General features: G+C 40.1%; 1 protein-coding gene and 1 long non-coding RNA gene across 5 annotated transcripts; one reads left to right on the top strand and one right to left on the bottom strand.

The window, feature by feature from the left end:
• Positions 1-1,179: 1,179 nt before the first annotated feature.
• Positions 1,180-9,151, bottom strand: LOC147642600 (uncharacterized). The gene is made up of 2 exons (XR_015273437.1): positions 8,696-9,151; positions 1,180-2,615 (listed from the first exon to the last, which is right to left on the bottom strand). It is a non-coding gene; the product is annotated as an uncharacterized LOC147642600 (long non-coding RNA).
• Positions 9,152-12,330: 3,179 nt separating this feature from the next.
• yrt (erythrocyte membrane protein band 4.1-like yurt) lies at positions 12,331-19,463 on the top strand. Of its 4 annotated transcripts, XM_020953494.2 has the most exons (10): positions 12,331-13,354; positions 14,594-14,741; positions 14,814-14,990; positions 15,055-16,129; positions 16,191-16,325; positions 16,462-16,581; positions 16,642-16,796; positions 17,162-17,340; positions 17,522-18,121; positions 18,562-19,463. In XM_020953494.2, exons 1-10 carry the CDS (start codon positions 13,136-13,138, stop codon positions 18,727-18,729), a joined length of 2,976 nt encoding a protein of 991 aa, XP_020809153.2. In that variant the 5' UTR covers positions 12,331-13,135; the 3' UTR covers positions 18,730-19,463. The 4 variants fall into 4 exon arrangements, with proteins under 4 accessions (XP_020809153.2, XP_020809161.2, XP_020809170.2 ...); XM_020953502.2 differs by lacking the exon at positions 16,462-16,581; XM_020953511.2 differs by lacking the exon at positions 17,522-18,121.
• Positions 19,464-19,576: the final 113 nt, after the last annotated feature.

Below are 19,576 nucleotides of genomic sequence, written 5' to 3'. Positions count from 1 at the left end.
AGCTTGTCATAGAATCCTGAATCTAGTAATTTCACGGGCACTTTTTCCTTCAAAATTACAATATTTAACTTTAACATAGCAACATACTTATTAGTCTTTTAACAGTCTCTCGATCTTTTATCTATGTACTATATTTTAAATTTAATGTTACCCAAGCATTTTATTTGACATCCTTAGTTTGTATATCGTTTATAATTTATTGACTATTTCCTGTCAGAAACATATATAGATATTTCCCTAAAACAATGACAGTCTTACTCATTTTCATTGGCAGACAATTGGTAAATCTATAACAAAGTTATAACCAGTTTACAGCCGTTCGGCATGACAATTGCCACACATGCTACACATTGTAAATATTTTATTTTATGTCAGCCGGCAAATATTTAAAGAACTTCACACTTGATATGCGAACTCAACTGGCTAAGAGACTGGGAGGGAAGTCTTGTGTTTTATGGCCGACTGACGGGTGCAAAAGCAACAATCTTTGTTACTACACTCGGGGTTTAATCTTTATGGCGCCCGCTCCTCCTCCTCCACCTTCTCTACGTCCAATTTCCCGAACTAAATCATAATCACGGGAGACGTTGGCAAACGCTGCGTGTCATTTGAGAGCACACATCATAAAGCAGCAATTAAGACAATGTTCAAATCGTAAGCGTCAAAAATGTCATAGAAAATGCGTAGCACAATAAAAAGAAGAAACACCCATAAAACTGTGCACCAGGCCCACAAAGAGAGCTGGAGCTGGAACTGAAACCAGGATGGTACTATGGAATGGAATGGGATGAGATGCTACAAGAAGATGCCAACCGAGGTGGGAGTCAAAGAGACAGTTGCCAACGCCGCCGCTCCTCTGCTAATTGTCTGTCAAAATTCTATGCACAGTAACGGAGATGAGATAAGTGCGTAGTAACCGAGTTGAATGCACAAGATATCAGTCGTCTTCTTTAAGGGAGGAGCTTCAAATGGAGATGGGAAAAAAAAAAGAAAAACGCAGCTTGGAAAAATGTCCTTAGGTGGGCCATTCACCCGGGCTCTGGGCCTGCGAAGGATGTAATGAAAGCCCCACAAAGGAGCGACAACAGTCGTCTTTGATGGCAACGAGCAATGTGGCTGGCATTTAAAAACCATGAATGAATTGAAAGCAGCAACTAAATTGAGGAATCACTTTCATAGTTGTATTATTTTTACATCTATATTTGAGTATAAATGGAAAATTTGTGGGCTTGGTGACAATTTGAAAGAGATTTGCATTGAAAAAGTCATATTAATTAAATATTTAAACCTTAACAACGTTTAATAGTATAATAACCATTGTGAATATGATTAATAGCAGATTCCTTATCGCTCTTTAAGTAGACAAGTTGAAAATGTACCCCAAAATATCCGACTTGTCACATTTAAAGATGCAATCATCCCTTAAAATCAAAAGTTTCCATCGCAAACCAAACACTTTTCCATTTACCACACTCCCTTTATCCTTCCTCCTCCTCTGTCTCAGGCCAGGCATCAATTTATGAAGTTTTATACTTTTGACTATTTACATTGGCAGGAACACTAGATGGCAGCAGAAAGCCAGGCTAAGACTGTCGAGTGCTCATCGCAGGCACTCCACGTAAAGTGGAGAAATATGTCAAGTCAGTGGCAAATATTTGGCCCAAATAATTGACTGGCTCTTACATGGTAAGGGGATATGGCAAGGGGGGCAGCAGCATCTTCAATCTTCCCGCTGTCAGGCAATCTTCGGTCCAAGTCCACTCTCGACAATCCCATTTCGATCAAATAGATGTCGCAACAATCACCGCAAACCGCACACATGAAGCATCTCTATATCTCGGCCATATGAAAAACAGTCGCCTGTCGCCCATAAAGGAAACGGAAATGACTCTTAGCAGCAGGCCGCCAGGCCGACAGCCGGCCAGCTGATTTCGTATCCGGGATTTAGGAATTTGGATTTCGTTCGGTTTTCAGATTCCGGTCTAAGGACTCCCCGAACTATTCGGTGTACTAATGCCGACCTAAGGCAAATATAATTGCGTGTATGTGTGTTTCGGGACATTTGCATGCAGGCGTCATCTGGCTTGGGGTTTTTGCGGTGGCCATGTGGCTAGTAGGGCACAAGGACATACCAGTGCCTATAGGCCAAGTCCGACAATTGTGCTGAGTCCAAGGATTCGCCTACCATTACACATCATCTTTTGGGACAACTGCTGCTGCTCCTCCAGCTCCTTCAGATCCTCCCCAGCTCGTCCTGCATACGTGCCCAACAAAATATTGATTTAAATGAGTTTCGGTTTCTCGGCTAGGCATCGGTTTTCATTTCCTATCGCAAAACTCCAGCAATCAGCAAATTGTGATGCTCAATAGTTCCACTTTTTCCTCGAATCCTCGAGCATTGCCACACACCACTCCAGTGTCCAGTGCCACTCGTTAGATCTCCGCAAGTGTGTTTGTATGTTGTTGGGGCAAAAAATGCATGATAAGCAGAATATTGCACATCGATGATGAGCTTCATCCTGGCCACAATCCGGGGATGGAGATGAGGATGAAGGATAGTGTGCTTGTGTGTGAGCTGGAGGTGAGATTTATATGGCCAGCGGCTAGTTGCACTTCTAGAAAAGTAGAGAACATTGGATTATAAAATGGATATGCATGATATAAGATACTAATAATATTCATTATAATTAAAGTAAGAGGAGTTCTGAAACAGGAATCAATTATGATCTATATCCCTTTAATACTATATCGTCATTAATAAATAAATAATAAAAATCTCTCAAAAATATTATTTAATGGTTTCATAAACAAGTTCTCTCTAAGTGCAGCCCCTGGGAAGTCTCGTTTCGTAATTATGGCAAATCACTTGTCAAGGTTTCTGTTTGGGGCTATAAGAACACGTCAATAAAATAAACTACAATTTAAAGTTGCTGTTCTCGGTTATAGTTTTGCAGCTTTATTGCCGCCAAGGGCGCTCGGATGGCTTTTTGTGTCGGGTCAAGGAGCACGAGTATTTTCGGCAGATACTTCCTCAAAAGATGGCCAGATGGCCAAGCAAAACTCCTGAGTTTGAGTGTAAATAGCCCGAAAAACCTTTGGAAGTTTCTTTGGTTCCTTTTTTTCTTTTGAGGAGAGACGGAGAGTTGGGTGCCAGCAACTTGGCAAAAGTCATTTGAGGCGGCATAGCCGCAGACAGTGAAGCAAAACGAAAGATGTTGTAAAAGTTTTGGCTTAGTTTCGCCTACCTAGTGGCATAGAAAAAACCGTTTGAATATAATTCTAATTTGCATATTATTTCGGCCTCAAGAGGCATCCCCCATTTTAGGGAGTTGGGCGCTGGAAGAGTGAACCTTTCCCGTACATAATGGCGTGGAAAATCTTATACAAGGCAACGCAATCTGCAGGATTGCAGCGGCCACAAAGCTCTTAAAGTAATTAGTGGCATAAATTAAATCCCCCCAGTCTCCCCTCTCCGCTCTCTACACCCTGAACTCCTGTCCCGCGAACAACAATGGGCAATTGTTTGAATGACCCTTGTGCCACTTTTAATTGTTGCAATGCTGCGAAACTTTTCGACCCCACTGGCCGGCAAAAGAGTTGCGGAAAAAGGCCTCTAGCTTTTTTGTCACAGGGGGTAGGAAAATTGGGGAGCGATTTCCACGACGGAGGACACTCGCTCCCGAAACGCACTGCAACAAAAGCGTGCGACCGCGGGGCATAAATAACTTTTTTTTATGCGTTTCATATGGGCTTTTTATGTGGACAGAAGGTCGCCGGCCGACCCCACAAAAATCCGCACGAAATGAGGAAGAAAGTTGACACTTTTTAAATTGAATATAAAATAAAATAAATTGTGCGTAATTTAAAATATAACCCCACGACGAGGAAGCTGAAAAATTTTTCATGGCCGCTAGCTTAATGTAAGCCTAATTGCTTTCACTTTTTTTTATTCGACTTCCCTTGAAAGGGCTTGGCCACATTGATTTACATTTGATTTTTGGGGTTTTTAATTACACAAAAACATAGCAGCAAAAAACAAGATCAAAAAAAAAGGATATGAAAATGTTTTTCACAAAAATCAAGAGTCAATATCCTGCAGGATCAAGTTTTACACTCATTAGAAAAAAACCCCTGCGAAAATCTCCATTTAGAGTTGCTTTTGCCATTAATTAAGCCAAATTACATTCACCTTTTTTTGGGGGGTGAAAACGAGGGCCTAAGAGGATACGAAAACTATTGCAACATTGATTTCCAATTGATTTTGGCTTTTGTCGCCTTTCTGTCATAAAAATACTCATCGAAAATTACATGCCAAAATAAAACAAGCTGTTGACTTGCCAAATAGCCGTGAAATATTCCCCCAGGGCGTAGGTGAGCAGGTAACGGCAATCGCATCGTTTTCCCGGAGAAATTTCGCTGAGACAACAAATGTCGGTCGTCGGTCGCCATCCCTCCCACTCTCTTTCACTCACCCACAAGCGACTGTCTGTTGCCACGCCCCCATTCTGGTCTCCATTTCGGTGGCCTCCACTGGCTCTGCTCTGCTCCACTCCGGCGTATCTGTCTCCGGACAGTAACGAGCCCTGGTCATGGGCGGAATGCCGGAGGAGCAAAAGGCAGGAGGCAGGAGGCAGGAGGCTGGATGGCTGGCTGGCAGGATATCGTAAAGCGACACACAATCACACATAAAATTTTACAACACGAGGATGTTTTTTATTGCAACCGTCCCCAGACTCCTTCCAGCTCTGGCTTGTCCTTGTCCCCAATCGAAGGGAACTTAAGTAGCCAATTACTGAAAAACTTCGAATTCCACTCCGGCCATGAATTTCGCTCCTCTCGATGGCCAATATTTATTTATTTTTGCTACAGCTTCGCTCAGGACTCAGCAACGGGCAAGGGTTTGTTAGCACGCCCATCAGCCGAGTAAACAACAAAACATTTTTCTATTTAATTAAAATGAATTCACCTTTTGGCCGATCGAAACAGTGTCGCTGATTTATGGATGGAAGCCAATAAATTTGCACAGCTCCGCGGATTCTCTGATTCGGATTCGGATTGGGATTGGGAGCTCCGTTTTGCTGCTTTTGCTTTCGGTTCTGCTCAGCCGTGAGCCATTTAAATCACAAGCTGTGCTGCGGTTTTAATTAAAAGGAATTTATTTTCCACTCAACTGCAGATAAGTGCGCAGACAGTTGGAGCGTAGCAGCATCGCCGCATCCGCAGACATCCATATAAATATAATAGTTTACCTTTGCCTTTGCGCCACCCAAGCGGCAGCACCTGGCGCTCTCTCTCTGCAGCACCACCCAAGCACTGCCACCTCTACCTTGCCACACACTCACTCAAACGGACACAAATATTTGCCCACCTCGTATTACATACCCACGACTTGCCATTATCGTAAAGACAATACAAATCTCGCATATAACACGGCGAGAAATTGGTCTTTAAAACATAAAGTTTTCTCGGAAATTATATAAGAATTCCGTTACTTAAATTTATTGCAAATAAATTCTAGAAAATATGAAATTTGAAACACTTCAAAAACTATACAGAATCTAGGGGAATGAAAACAGGAAGCAATATTTATCGAATCATATGTAGTTCATATTAAATATTCTACTTTTAATTAGTATAATTTTAGTCACTTTTCGCCGTCTAAGAAACTATATAAAATGATTAATAATTCTTGCAAATGATTGTCAACATTTCCTTATTTGATAGTCTATGTATTTGTAATTTACCATATTCAAACTTAAAAAATAATAAAGCAGTCACTTGTTTGCTTTAAAATTAATCAAAACATTTGAATATTAAAATATTTAACTTGTAAATCAGCACTATAGTATTGAAATCCACTTTAAAAAGTAGCTTAAAGTTAAAGCAATAAAATTTTGAATGAATCTTCGTAAATATTTGTTTTTCTGCTTATTTTAGGGACACATCTTTAAAAGATTTAGCTAAATGTATAAAATAACGTGGCGTTTTCTAAAAGATGGTACATACTGGATATAGTACAGTCTCTTTAGGATACTATTTAAAACTAGTCAACATTTTTTCCTAGTGCATTTGCTTCTGCACATTTATGTACATATGTCTGTATTCTGCATGCCTTAACCCTTTGCAAACATGTCTATTTTGGTCAATGGCAACGATGGCAACGAGAGCCATTTGTTAATTGTTGCCACACCCCCTGGAGCTGGGTAAATCGAGACGAAGCCTCGAACTCGGGGATCTGGTAAATGGAATCTGGAATCTGGGGATCTGGACTCTGGGATATGAGATGTGCGGCCGCCGGGAATGGGATGTGGATGTGGATGTGTCTTTGGTCGCCTGTCATAATTACGGAAGAGGCTGGCTGCCTGCTCAAGTTGCCGCAGCTGGCACCTAAGACGTTGGCCCAAACCTGCATCATCGTCGTCGCCTGTCGTGTTATTATAGATAGATGGATGGCCAAGAGCCGGAGTGCTGCTGACCACAGATCGGGTTTCGGTATTAGGCGGTAATTAATCATGCGCCTTGTTATAACGGCCATTGGGGTAATTACAGCCTTGCGCGGGGATCTCTAATGCATTCGATAAAAATGTAAATGCAGCTGATATCAGCTCCGATTGCCAAAGCTGGGCCAATATTAATGGCCAATAAGCGAAAATGAATCATGCAATTGGCGCTCAATGGCTTCAACTTTTCGCAAATGTTGTAAAGCCCACGGCCCCCCCAAAAACCGAATCGACGAAGCCTCTCGAGGGCCCACTAAAACCCCGATATAAACAGAGCCCGCAGCCAAGATGTTAAGCCACCCTCGGTCAGCCCCACCGGCACCTCACTATACACATATATACCGGAAATCGTCGGCGATAAATCTCCCATTTACCTTTAAACTCGAAATACGACTACCAATGGGGGCGCTTTTCCCGACCCCGGAAAGGAGTGAAAGCAAAATCGGAGGCCAAATCGGAGGGAAAGGCGTGGAGTGGGCAGGAGTGGACACTGCTACGGCCTTAAATCCACTAACAAATAAAGGAATAAATTGCCCATAAAAAGGATTTCGCAAATGCCGGCTGCAACTACGGAACCCACTTGTGTTTCCTATTTTACAGTTATTGTGCACTTCTTTCTAGTTTAGTTCCTCGCACTAAACTTAAAGAATTGCGCGACCACACAAATGCCAACAAGTTTTCAGCGCTTCCCGTCCGCCCCCCGAAAAACAGTGTACTTTTTATGATTAAATTCTTGGCTTACGGTATAAAGTTCAGATTCGGAACGGAAAACTAATGTCATGAATTTTATTTTAAACATCTTTGTAGGGGTAACAGGTTACAGAAAGAATCTAACGATTCTAAATTGTTTAAATATTTGTATTATTATAGATTATTATCAATGTTTTAAAAACTCATAACTAAGCCAAAAATGAATCAATTTCGATTCGGAAAGCGTTTCTGTGTTAGTTTTTAAAAGTTTAATAAATCTGTATACCGAGATTTCAATTTTTTTAATTAAATTTGTTTCCCAATTTTTGACATTTTTAACGATGTAACCCCTTATGAAAATTTGAATTTTTAAAGAAATTTTGAAAATTTTATTTTACCTCCAGACATAGCTAGTTTGATTTGGCTGATCAAGAACATATATAATTTATAGGGTCGGAAATGACTCCATCACTGCTTTACAAGCCTTTAACTAATAGTTTAATACCCTGAAAAGGTATTTAAATATATTTATATTTTTAACACTTCACTTTTTAAAGCTAGGCCACTATTTTAACCTCTTATTCAAATTATTTACGCCTTATTAATTTGATTGAAAATTTTCATATAAACTTAAATCAAACTTTAAAGCAGTTTTAAATATTGCATAATCATGAAAAGCGTGTCAAACACTTCTTTCAGCCCTATTGCCATATAAATGCTAAAATTCATTATTTGAATATTCTCAGGAATTATCATAATTTTAAGTTCAAATCAGACTTCAAAATGAACAAGAAAGAAAGCTAACTTCGGCACGCCGAAGTTTATATACCCTTGCAGATAGATCTTCGATGACTAGGAATCCATACAATAAAAATTACATATATTTATGTTAAAAATCAAAAAAGTAATACCTGCTTTCATTTCATTCACCTATACATATTACATTTGCAGTATATGACACAAAATTTAAGACTGATATAAAATGGCTATATCTCAAATTTAGTGAAAATCAGCAGAAAACTGAAAACGTTATTTCTGAAACGTTCATTTCTTGACCGTCCCTATGGCAGTTAAATGAATTAGTAGTCCGATTTTCATATAACTTTAAACAAAATTGTATAATAATATAAATCGGCTATATCTTAAAATTGATAAAAATCTGTTGAAAACTGGAAAAGTTATAAATTTTAATTGTATAAATTTCTCGATCGTTCCTATGGGAGCTATATGATATAGTAGTCCGATTTTCATAAAATTTTACACAAAATCGATTGCAGAGGAAAATATTATTTGTATCAGTAAAGGAGCCATTTCCGACCCTATAAATCATATAAATTCTTGATCAGAATTAAGAATTGGGGTCCATGGCAAAAAGGAAAGGAAATTAATGAAAAAATAAATTCATAGCTAGCACAACTAATTCTAGACCTAGGCCTGATCACTAATATAGCTTCTCTTAATGTTTAAAATATAATAATGATATATTTGTCAAAATAAAGACTTACCCCAGTAGAGGACACGTCATCTTTCGTCATTGCTTAATTCCTTCCGATGTAGAGTTATATTCCTGGTGAGTTAATTAAATATCATCTTACGATATGGATTCATCGAAGTGTTCTTCTGTCACTATCACTTTAGATGTAATTCCTTCCAGTATCGACTAATAATCGTGGTGACTTCAATTAGAATTATCATGGCTTCGAAGATCTCTTCCTGTTTATCTGGATGTGTTCCATTGGCCACGTCATATATTTCAGGTCGAAGGGTAATCATTATCACTATCACTAAAGATGTTAACACTAGGTACCCCTAGGACAGACTGAGGTCGCGGCGATCAAAGAACCTCTATTTATACTTCCCGATCAATAAAAACAGAGAAAGAGAGCGAGAGGGAAAGAGCTACCTCTGTAGTTGCAACAGAGAGAGATAGAGCGTAAGCGCAACAGAGGGAGGCAACAGAGCTGCAACAGAGGGAGAGACATACCAAATGTTATTGTGAGTAAGAAAGAGAGCGAGAGGCAAAGGCTTACAGAGGGGGCAGAGTAAGCTATTCACTGCCATTACAATATTATAATTATTATATTATTTTAGATAATATTAATATATTAATAAGAAAGGAAGCTAACTTCGGCACGCCGAAGTTTATATACCCTTGCAGATAGAACTTCTATGACTTGGAATCCCAACAATATAAATTATAGTTATAACAATGAAGTAAAACCTGCTTTCATTTCATTCACCTTTACATATTATATTTGCAATTTTACATTCACTGATTTGCATTTTTCCCTACATCAAACGATCGTTTGTATGGCACCTATATGATACAGTCGTCCGATTTTCATGAAATTCGACACAAAATTTAAGACTTATATAAAAAGTTATAAATTAAATTGTATTAATTTCTCGATCGTTCCTATGGGAGCTATATGATATAGTAGTCCGATTTTATACAAAATTGTAGAGTATAGTAAAATGGCTATATCTCAAATTTGATCAAATTCTGTTGAAAACTGAAATTGTTATAGTTTTTTTTTTTTTGTAAAAATTATCCGATCATTCCTATGGCACCTATATGATATAGTCGTCCGATCCGGCCCGTTCCGACATATATACGAGTGAGAGTATATAGAAGGCTAACTACAAAGTTTCATTCAGATAGCTTTAAAACTGAGAAACTAGTTTGGGTAGAAACGGACAGATGGACAAACGGACAGATGGACAAACGGACAGATGGACAAACGGACAGACGGATAGACGGGCATGGCTAGATCGACTCGGCTGTTGATCCTGATCAAGAATATATATACTTTATACAGTCGGAGGTGCCTCCTACACTGCGTTGCAAACTTCTGACTGAAATAATAATACCCTGCAAGGGTATAAAAAAAGAAAAGGAAACAAACAAGGAAAAAAATCCTAAATAGGCTTATATTAGCAAGCTTAAAATCCTTATTTTTTGAGCGGGTTTTTGTGTAAAGAATTACTTTCGCAAAAATTATATACAAGCATTGCTTGAAATATGTTAACTTTCTGTTATTTAAAAGCATACCAATTCTTAAAAATTTGCTTTACTTTGCTTTAGATCAACTTATTTTAATATATATTTTATATTGAGCAGTTTCGATTATCACCATTGTTGTGTTCTTTGTTTAGTAAGTTGTGCTGAATAAACTATGTATTTTCGGGAGTTAAGTATACTTTACTATAAACAAATAAATGACACCATATCACCGCTCGTCATGATCATCACGGCTCTTAAAGAGAGCTTGGAAGACTTTTCGAGATCAATAATAAGCTAGTCAACACGGCCAAGGATATGGTAATTAAACAATAATTTAATATAAACCATATTTTCATCTATCTTGACTTTTTTGGGCCTTATTTTGGTTTCAATTATCAAGAGATATTTTATTAACGACTTACCTTAATTAAGAAAACTATAATTTTTATGATTGCCGCATCCACTTGATCAAAGTCTATCAACCACCAAGCACTAGATTAGTAATCTTTATAAAAAACACAAAAAGAAGAAGAAAACTAAACTTCCTCTAGCTAGGGCCTTGCTTAAGTATAAGACTTGAGAATCGCAGAGGAGAGCGCTCTATGTACCAAATAGTTAAACAAAGCCTATCTATCAGTCGAAAGCTTGAAACTTAGTGATGGAGTCATTTCCGATCCTATTATTCATATATATTCTTGATCAGCATCAACAGCCGACTCGATCTAGCCATGGTTGCCACATCCACTTGATCAAAGTCTATCAACCACCAAGCACTAAATTAGTAATTTATATAAAAGAAGAAGAAGAAAACTAAACTTCCTCTAGCTAGAGCCTTGCTTAAGTGTAAGACTTGAGAATCGCAGAGGAGAGCGCTCTATGTACCAAATAATTAAGCAAAGCCTATCTTTCAGTCAAAAGCTTGAAACTTAGTGAAGGAGTCATTTCCGATCCTATTATTCATATATATTATTGATCAGCATCAACAGCCGAATCGATCTAGCCAGGTCCGGCATAAATTTAATTTTTTTAAATTTTTTGACAATTTTAAATTTTTATAAGGGGTATCGTTAAAATGGTGAAAAATTGACGAAAATTTGAATTTTTTAATTTTTAAATTGAGTATGCAGATTTGTTACCCTAATAAAAACTAAAATTAATGCATTTTTGGCTTAGTTATGATATATTTAAAATTTGACCTCTTAATACTTAGCTAACTTCAAAAGTATTAAGAAAATTATTCATGTTTTTTTTGTATATAAAATAAGTTTTTTATATATGATTAGTGTACTTACCTTGAACTTCTATGAGTAGGTATCCCTACAATATAAATTATATATATTTATGATTAAAAACAATGAAGTAACACCTGTTTTCATTTTATTCACCTAAACATATTATATTTGCAATTCACAGATTTGCATTTTTCCTGATACAGTCGTCAGATTTTCATGAAATTTTACACAAATTTTAAGACTAATATAAAATGGCTACACCTCAAACTTGATGATGATCTGTTTAAAACTGGAATAGTTTTAATTTTTTATTGTATTAATTTCTTGATCGTTCCTATGGGAGCTATATGATATAGTAGTACGATTTTCATAAAATTTTACACAGAATTGTAGAGTATAATAATGGCTATATCTCAAATTTGATAAAAATCTGCTGAAAACTGAAAATATTATAATTTTTTTTGTACAAATTTTCCGATCATTCCTATGACAGCTATATGATATAGTCGTCCGATCTGGCCCGTTCCGACATATATATGAGTGAGAGTATATAGAAGGCTAACTGCAAAGTTTCATTCAAATAGCTTCAAAACTGAGAGACTAGTTTGCGTAGAAACGGACAGACGGACAGAAGGACAGACGGACAGACGGACATGGCTAGATCGACTCGGCTGTTGATCCTGATCAAGAATATATATGGTCGGAGGTGCCTCCTTCAGTGCGTTGCAAACTTCTGACTGAACTTATAATACCCTGCAAGGGTATAAAAATATAACCGCCAAATTGTGCGGTTTGAGTTAGAACTGGCAACTTGTTGCTCCAACCATTTCTCGCTCTATCAGGGCTCCCAACTGTAGGTTTGAGTCACCGCTATATTTGCAGTACAAAATCGTGCTACTTTTTGGTATATTCTGGTACAGTTCTCAGGTTTATTTTAACGGTCGAGCTGCGGTCACACTGCTAAAAATATCAACAACTACGAGCAATTCTACATTCTAATAAAAATACAAGTGCTCTTAATTTAGCCAAAATAGCAAACAAAATAGTGTAAACAAAACAAAACAAAGTAAATGCAACGAATACGCGGTGTTTTACGTTGAATGGAACACGTTCGGTAGTCCAGAAGAAACGCCTCGCGAAACGGGAACGAACGTGTTTGGCCAGCCAGTTTTTCGTTTGGTCTTTTTTTTGTTGGAAAAGACCTGGCCAACAGCGCGATAATCGGGGGGAAAAGTGGAAAGGTGGACCCGCGGAGAACCGCTGCAAGGAGCGCCCAGTTTTGGCAGCAACTTTGATTGCAGCAGCTCCCCAATCCCGGTGGCCAAAAACGAGGAGAAACGAAGAAAATCGGCGAACGACGAACGGAGGAGGCCACCAAAACGGGGGCGTCTGTCTGCGCGAGTGTGTGCGTGTGTTAGCCAGAACCAGTTGCCGTGGTAGTAGTGCATGCCCCTGCAGGTGTGTGTGTGCGTGTGCTGCTGGGTTTCTTGATGTCTGCGCTGTTTTTCACCCAGCCGAGAGGTGAGCACACAGGTGAATTATCGGTGCAGCCAGCGACAGCCAACCACCTTGGCAACAACAACAACAACTATAGTCCGTGCCCGTAGAGCCCAGCAAATAGAGAGGGCAGTCAGGCAGGCAGCCCATCAATTCGAATACGATTACGAATACGTTTACACAAATAGGAGGAGGGCACACCGGCAGCGAATATGTTGCGTTTTCTGAGCCGTCGCAAGGTGCGCAACAACTATGTGGATAATTCCCGTGCGGGCGGTGGCGGAGCGGGTGGCTCCTCGGGTGGCGGTGGCGGTGTTGGCGTCATTGCCAGCGGTTCGCAGATAAAGCCGCAACGAATCGCCGTCAACAAGAACAAAATCGACTGCCGCGTCATTCTGCTGGACAACACTGACCTTTCCATCGAATTATCGGTGAGTACTCTGGCTAAATATTGAATTACATTAGACGAATGTCTTCGAACTGCTGCCGTTTGCATTAATCGCGGAACAAACCAGTCAACAAATTGGTTTAAATGGGGGGGGGGGAGATGGGGAACTAATCCCAGGTGGGAAATCAGAAGAACCTTCAGATATAGATACAAAGATAGAGATACATTGAGACCTGAAATAGGGGTTCGATTTGATTAAAAAGATTTTATTATTTAGAAGAAAAATGACTTAGATTTCACTTAAAATTGTATTCATAGAATAAAGGCTAGTTAGAATAGAATCAATATTATATTGAGTTCCGGAAAAACTAACTGAACACACTATACATTTATATAAGAAAATAAAATTTCGAAATAAATCTTTTCAATGTCAAGTTTAGCAATTTTCTTTATCATAAGTAACATTGACTTTAAAGTTTAACTAGCAAACATAGATTCGGACTCTTAATAGGGTGACACAGTATTATTCGAGCATGTTTTAAAAAGTTTTTGTAAGAATTTTGTATATATTATTTTGTATAGTTCTTTAATTAAAAGCTTGCTACCTTGTGAAGGAGTCATTTCCGACCCTATAAATTATATATATTCTTGATCAGCATCAACAGGCAAGTCTTTGTATAAATAAAAATACATTTTTCCAAAATTTACCATTTTTACAAAAGTAGGAAAGGGGTTACATCGTTAAAATTCCCAAAAATTGACAAAAAAAATTGAATTTCTTAAAACTTTATATTTAGTATGCAGATTTGTAAACCTAATATAAAACTAACATAGGAACGCTTTCTGAACTAAAATTAAAGTTTTTTTGATTTGCGAACAAACGTTCACATATAAACACCTTTGTTAATATAATATAATGTATTTATAGGGAAACCTTAGCTATTCAAAATGTCAAACTAACATGACGTGCAAAAGCTTTATATAATAAAAAGCTCATAACTTTAATTCCTTGGGAGAAAAAAACCCCAAACAATTGACAATAAATTTTCGTCCCCATGAAATTGTGATTTATTTTTACTGCTTTTCGAAGTAGTCACACTGAGCCACCCTAACGAAGACACTCGTCTGGCTGCATTGCCTCACCTCGTCTGATAAAATAAGCAAATTGCTGCTGATCAGCACATAATTTAACCCGCTAAGCGAACGTGATTAGTTCAGGGTCGCTTTGATTTACACTTGCCCCCCAGTGACGGCATTAATTTTCTAAACTTTGTGCTTTCAGAAAAAAGCCCTGGGCAGCTTCCTGTACGAGCAAGTATTCTATGCCCTGGATATCATTGAGAAGGACTACTTTGGGCTGCAGTTCATGGATGCCAATCATGTCAAGCATTGGCTAGATCCCACCAAGCCGATCAAGAAGCAGGTTAAAAGTGAGTAAATGTGGGAATATAATTAACCCAAAAACAAAACACAATACTAATTAATTGCTGTGTTTCCCACAGTCGGTCCACCGTATACATTCCGCCTAAAGGTGAAGTTCTACTCTTCGGAGCCGAATACACTCCGCGAAGAGCTTACCCGGTACTTGTTTTTTCTGCAACTGAAGCAGGATCTTCTTGAGGGACGTCTTGATTGTCCAGATGACAAGTCTACTGAACTCTGTGCTTTGGCATTGCAATGTAGGTGTTCATTTGTTTATCTTTCACCTGTAGAATGTATTTTAATCTGTATTTCTCTTCACAGCTGAGCTGGGTGATTACGATGACCAGGTGCACTCGGCAGCCACCGTCTCCGAGTTTCGTTTTGTGCCCGAGCAGTCGGAGGATCTGGAGATATCCATTCTCGATGAGTACAAGACCTGCCGGGGTCTGACGCCGGCCCAGGCGGAAACCGCTTTCCTGAACAAGGCCAAGTGGTTGGATATGTATGGCGTTGACATGCACACTGTGCTGGGCAAGGATGGCTGCGAGTACCACTTGGGTCTTACACCCACCGGCATACTCGTGTTTGAGCGCGATCAGAAGATCGGGCTGTTCTTTTGGCCGAAGATCAGCAAGCTGGATTTTAAGAAAAAGAAACTGACGCTCATTGTGATTGAGGACGATGACGAAGGCCGAGAGCAGGAGCACACATTTGTCTTTCGGCTGTACAACGAGAAAGCCTGCAAGCACCTGTGGAAGTGCGCCGTGGAGCATCACACCTTCTTCCGGCTGAGGGCACCCGTTAAGGGACCTTCGGCCCGCCAGAACTTCTTCCGCATGGGCTCCCGCTTCCGGTATTCCGGTCGTACTGAATTCCAAACCACACAGCAGAGTCGAGCTAGGAGAACCGTGCAATTTGAGAGACGTCCATCGCAGCGTTTCGCTAGCCGGCAGTCGCATCTGCTACGTGAAAGGCAAAAGGCTTCCCAGGAGAATGCCGCATCAGCCGTGGCTACGGTTAATGCTCGTGCTGCTGCTGCAGCTGCGGCGGCCGCTGCTGCATCCCAACCGGCAGTGCCAGTGCCCCCTGTAGTAACTACACATGTAACATCCCCGGCACCGAGCCATGATAATAATAACGACCCCTTCGACTCTCTAATATCCACCGATCAGTTTATGACCGTAACGCCCTCGCCCTCCGTGCTCACCGTCATTCAGAACTCGGCCATTATTGAACCGGACGCTGCCTGCAGCGGTTCCATCAGTTCCTCCTCTCAGGCGGCGGCGGCCACCTGCGCCTCCCTGGGTCGCAATTCCCTCAAGTCCAACTTTAGCAACGAGGACCCAGCCTACAGCAAAATTGGCTCCCTTGGCAAGGCGGCTGGATTGACTGTGAAGTAAGAGATAAATCCTTTATCCATTGTTTTGTTACTTAAAGTGTATATGTCTTTCGTCTAGGTTGGATCCGGAGTACACGCCTCCGTACTCACCGAACGCCACCAAGAACTTTGATGAGACGAATCCATTCCGAAATGCATCCTCCTCCCATCATGGCAGCTTTGGCAAGGCTTCCATTAGCTCGGGCCAGCTCAGGTAAGCCCTTTGAATCGCTCACTGTTTCCTAAAACGTATCCAAATCGCTTACACTTCCCGATTGACTAATGCGCCTGTGTTTCTGTGTCTCTCACCTGTCTTTCTCTCGTTCTGTGTTGTGTTCACCTTCGTGCAGTGTTAAGAGCGGCTTGTCGGATAAAGATAGGGAGCTAGACTCATTGCTTAAGTCCATTGTCAAAGATCCATCCCCATCAGTGCTAGCAAACGAAGCCATTAACGATGCTAACAGTATCAGGTAGTGTAATCAGCGTCTAGCTAATGTAATATATTGACTAGAGTTTGAACAATCCGACAGGGTGACCATAAACAAGACCTTTGACATGGACCACAACACGGAGACACTGAAGCGCCTCTCAAACGCCAACGAGAAGCCCAACAACCAGGTGAAGCTGGCCAATGTGAGCACCACGGCTCTGCCTCCTGGCAATATCAAGTGCAATATACTAAAAGGTAAGTTAATTGCAATTTGATTGGGTCTTGATTTATCTTATATTTTGCTCAGTCATGAATATTCTGTGTCATACTAAATTGGAATAATAATTGCTTTGAATTATATAGTATACATTGTTGCAAATTATATATTGCGGTCCATGGCTTAATTTCTAGGTTGCTTAACCTGTGTTATAAGCTATTCTATTTATATAATATTTAGAATGCAGAAAAACTATAAAAATATCATTAAAACTTAGTTACTGAGATACTAAAGCCTTTCACATAGTCTCAAAATGCTTAATAAAAACATATTGTTTTCCTTTGCATCTGTACTTGACTTCAAAGAGTTATATTAATAAATGTATTGCACATTTATCCTTTAGCTCGCGTTGAGGAGGAACTGGGCGCCGGAGGTAACGCCAAACTCACCAATCAGATGTTCGTGCCAGCCGCCCACTCTAGCAACATGCATCCGAGCAACGCAAGCATTTCGGGCAACACCAACACCAATAGCATCGGCAGCGATGGACCGGATTCCCTGAACGCCACCTACATATCAGTGGTAAGTTGTCGGCCAGCGAACCAGTTTAAGCCACAGCATTGCACTCGTTTCATGCCTTCTGTTTGTACGTTTTTATTTCCATTTGTTGTCCGCACTTAATGTTTATCCGCGTAATTGCGTGTGTTGCTTGTGCTTGTGCTTGTGTGTGTGTGCCTGTATGCTCGCTAAACCACGAAAATAGGGAGGCGATAAGCTGACGCTCAGCATACCGGAACAGAAGCCATCGGCAGGCGGCAGCAGCAGCAGCTCCAGTACCTCGAGCACCACCACCGCCACCACCAATGGCAGTGCACCCTTCAGCAATGCCACCTTTGTGTCTGGATTCGTGAGTGGACCACTCACGCCGCCATCATCGCTCCCGGCGAATCTCAACAACACTGGCACCGGCGGTGGCGTTGTCGTCACCAGTGTGACCACCATCAGCACGCCAAGCAGCCCCACAGCTTGCGCCGCCAGCACCACTGCCCCGGAGACGGTGGCTCCCGCCTTGAGCAACGCCTCGGCAGCCGAAATACTCATTAATGAAATATTCATTAACAACATCATCAACAACAATGCCACTAGTGGTAGCGGTAGTGGTAATGGTAGTGGTAGCAACGTTACCGAAACCGCTACCAAGCCGCCGGCCAGCAGCAGCAGCAGCTCAACAACAACAACAACAACGCCCAGTGCCGGCACCCTGCTCTTCTCCACGCTCAGTGAGCAAGAGCGCCTGGAATCGCAATTGAATCAGAATCTTAATCAGAACCACAGTGAAGTCGATGCGCCGCCAAGTGAAAAGGTTTGAGCACCTGCGAGCTTATGTTTACGCTTTCACTGTCTGTCTCTAAACTGGTCTATTACTATTACTAACGTTGTTAAATACCCTAGCAGAACGGAGACTTTCCAACTGAGGAAATTATTTAGATTTCAATAGCTGTCTGTCTGTCTGATAAATATTAACTAACTTAAAAGAAACCTTAAAATTGTCCTTCTATATGAATTATCTTATATTAACATTAGTCAAATAATACTTAATTAGAAAGAAAATACTTTTATAACAGTTGAAGTTAAGAAACCTTCTCCGCCAGGGTATATGAAATTCGGCATGCCGGACTTATCTTTCCTTTTCGTTTTCCTTACATTTCAATCTGCACACTTCACACTAACCATTTGTGGTCCGTCGACCCCACGTGACCTCTCGTTCATTTTTTATAACACACGTTTTAATCTTTGACACAGAAATCCCCGAGCAATTACCCGGACAACAGCCGCATTCCGTACCCGTCCAGCAGCAGCAACAGCAACGATATGGTGTCGCCGTGGCTGGTCTCATCGGAGGTGGTATCGGCCCCCAAGGGACGCGAGCCGACCATCATTCGCAAATCCGTTATTACAACCCAGTTGTAATTATTGTTTAAATGTATTCCCTTCTTTGTGTGTAAGCTAAATGTTCGTATTTATATTTGGTAGCTATGGAAATCTAGGCAGCGTAACCTATTCGTATTTTATGATAGACAAACTTAGACAAGTTTTAAGCATTCCAAGCGAGAGCAGCGACAAAAAGACAATGAGAGAGCAGGTCCAATCAAAAAGTAAACTGTCCATAAATGTGCCTTAATGATCTATATTTATATACTTAACAAATATCATATAAACACAGAAATGATATCAAGAGGAAACGAAATGTGCTAAACCGTGTACTTAAAATAAAGTATTCAACCGCTAACTGTAAGTGTATAGACTGGATTTTTAACAAGAAACTATGAAAAATCGAAAAATAAAAAACAAACGTGATGATGGGCGTTCTGCTTAATATACTAGGCCTATATTATAGCTAGGAGATGTGAGAAGCGTTTTATGTGCAGTATTCCAATTAACGACTAACAGACCACCAAGAACAACGAAATTTTCAACTGCAGCAGCGAAATTGACTGAAACTAAAATGAATTGAATTGTGAGAGTATTTTTTTCTAATCTTAGAACCGAAAAGAAACACACTTTACCACTTACCAACGAGTAATGTTAAGTGCAAGGAATCCACTCAATTATTTTTTGTCTAAGCAAACAGCGACGATGTTGAAGCATTTAAATGTATAAAATATTCAATAAAAAGTGCATTTATGCACCATGTATACACAGTACACCACGAAGATTTATTCTATGGTCTATTTTCGAATTAGGCAGCCCGTTTCCAGGAATCCCAAGGAGGCACATCTGCCTGCTGTCGCCTGATATTTCCCTTTCCCTACCCAGA

This window comes from Drosophila serrata, unplaced genomic scaffold, assembly GCF_035046125.1.
Source record: "Drosophila serrata isolate PLE 108 unplaced genomic scaffold, ASM3504612v1 contig_382, whole genome shotgun sequence".
Taxonomy (NCBI): Eukaryota; Metazoa; Arthropoda; class Insecta; order Diptera; family Drosophilidae; genus Drosophila; species Drosophila serrata.
The sequence above is the reverse complement of the archived record's forward strand: the minus strand, read 5'-3'. Positions and strand labels throughout refer to the sequence as shown.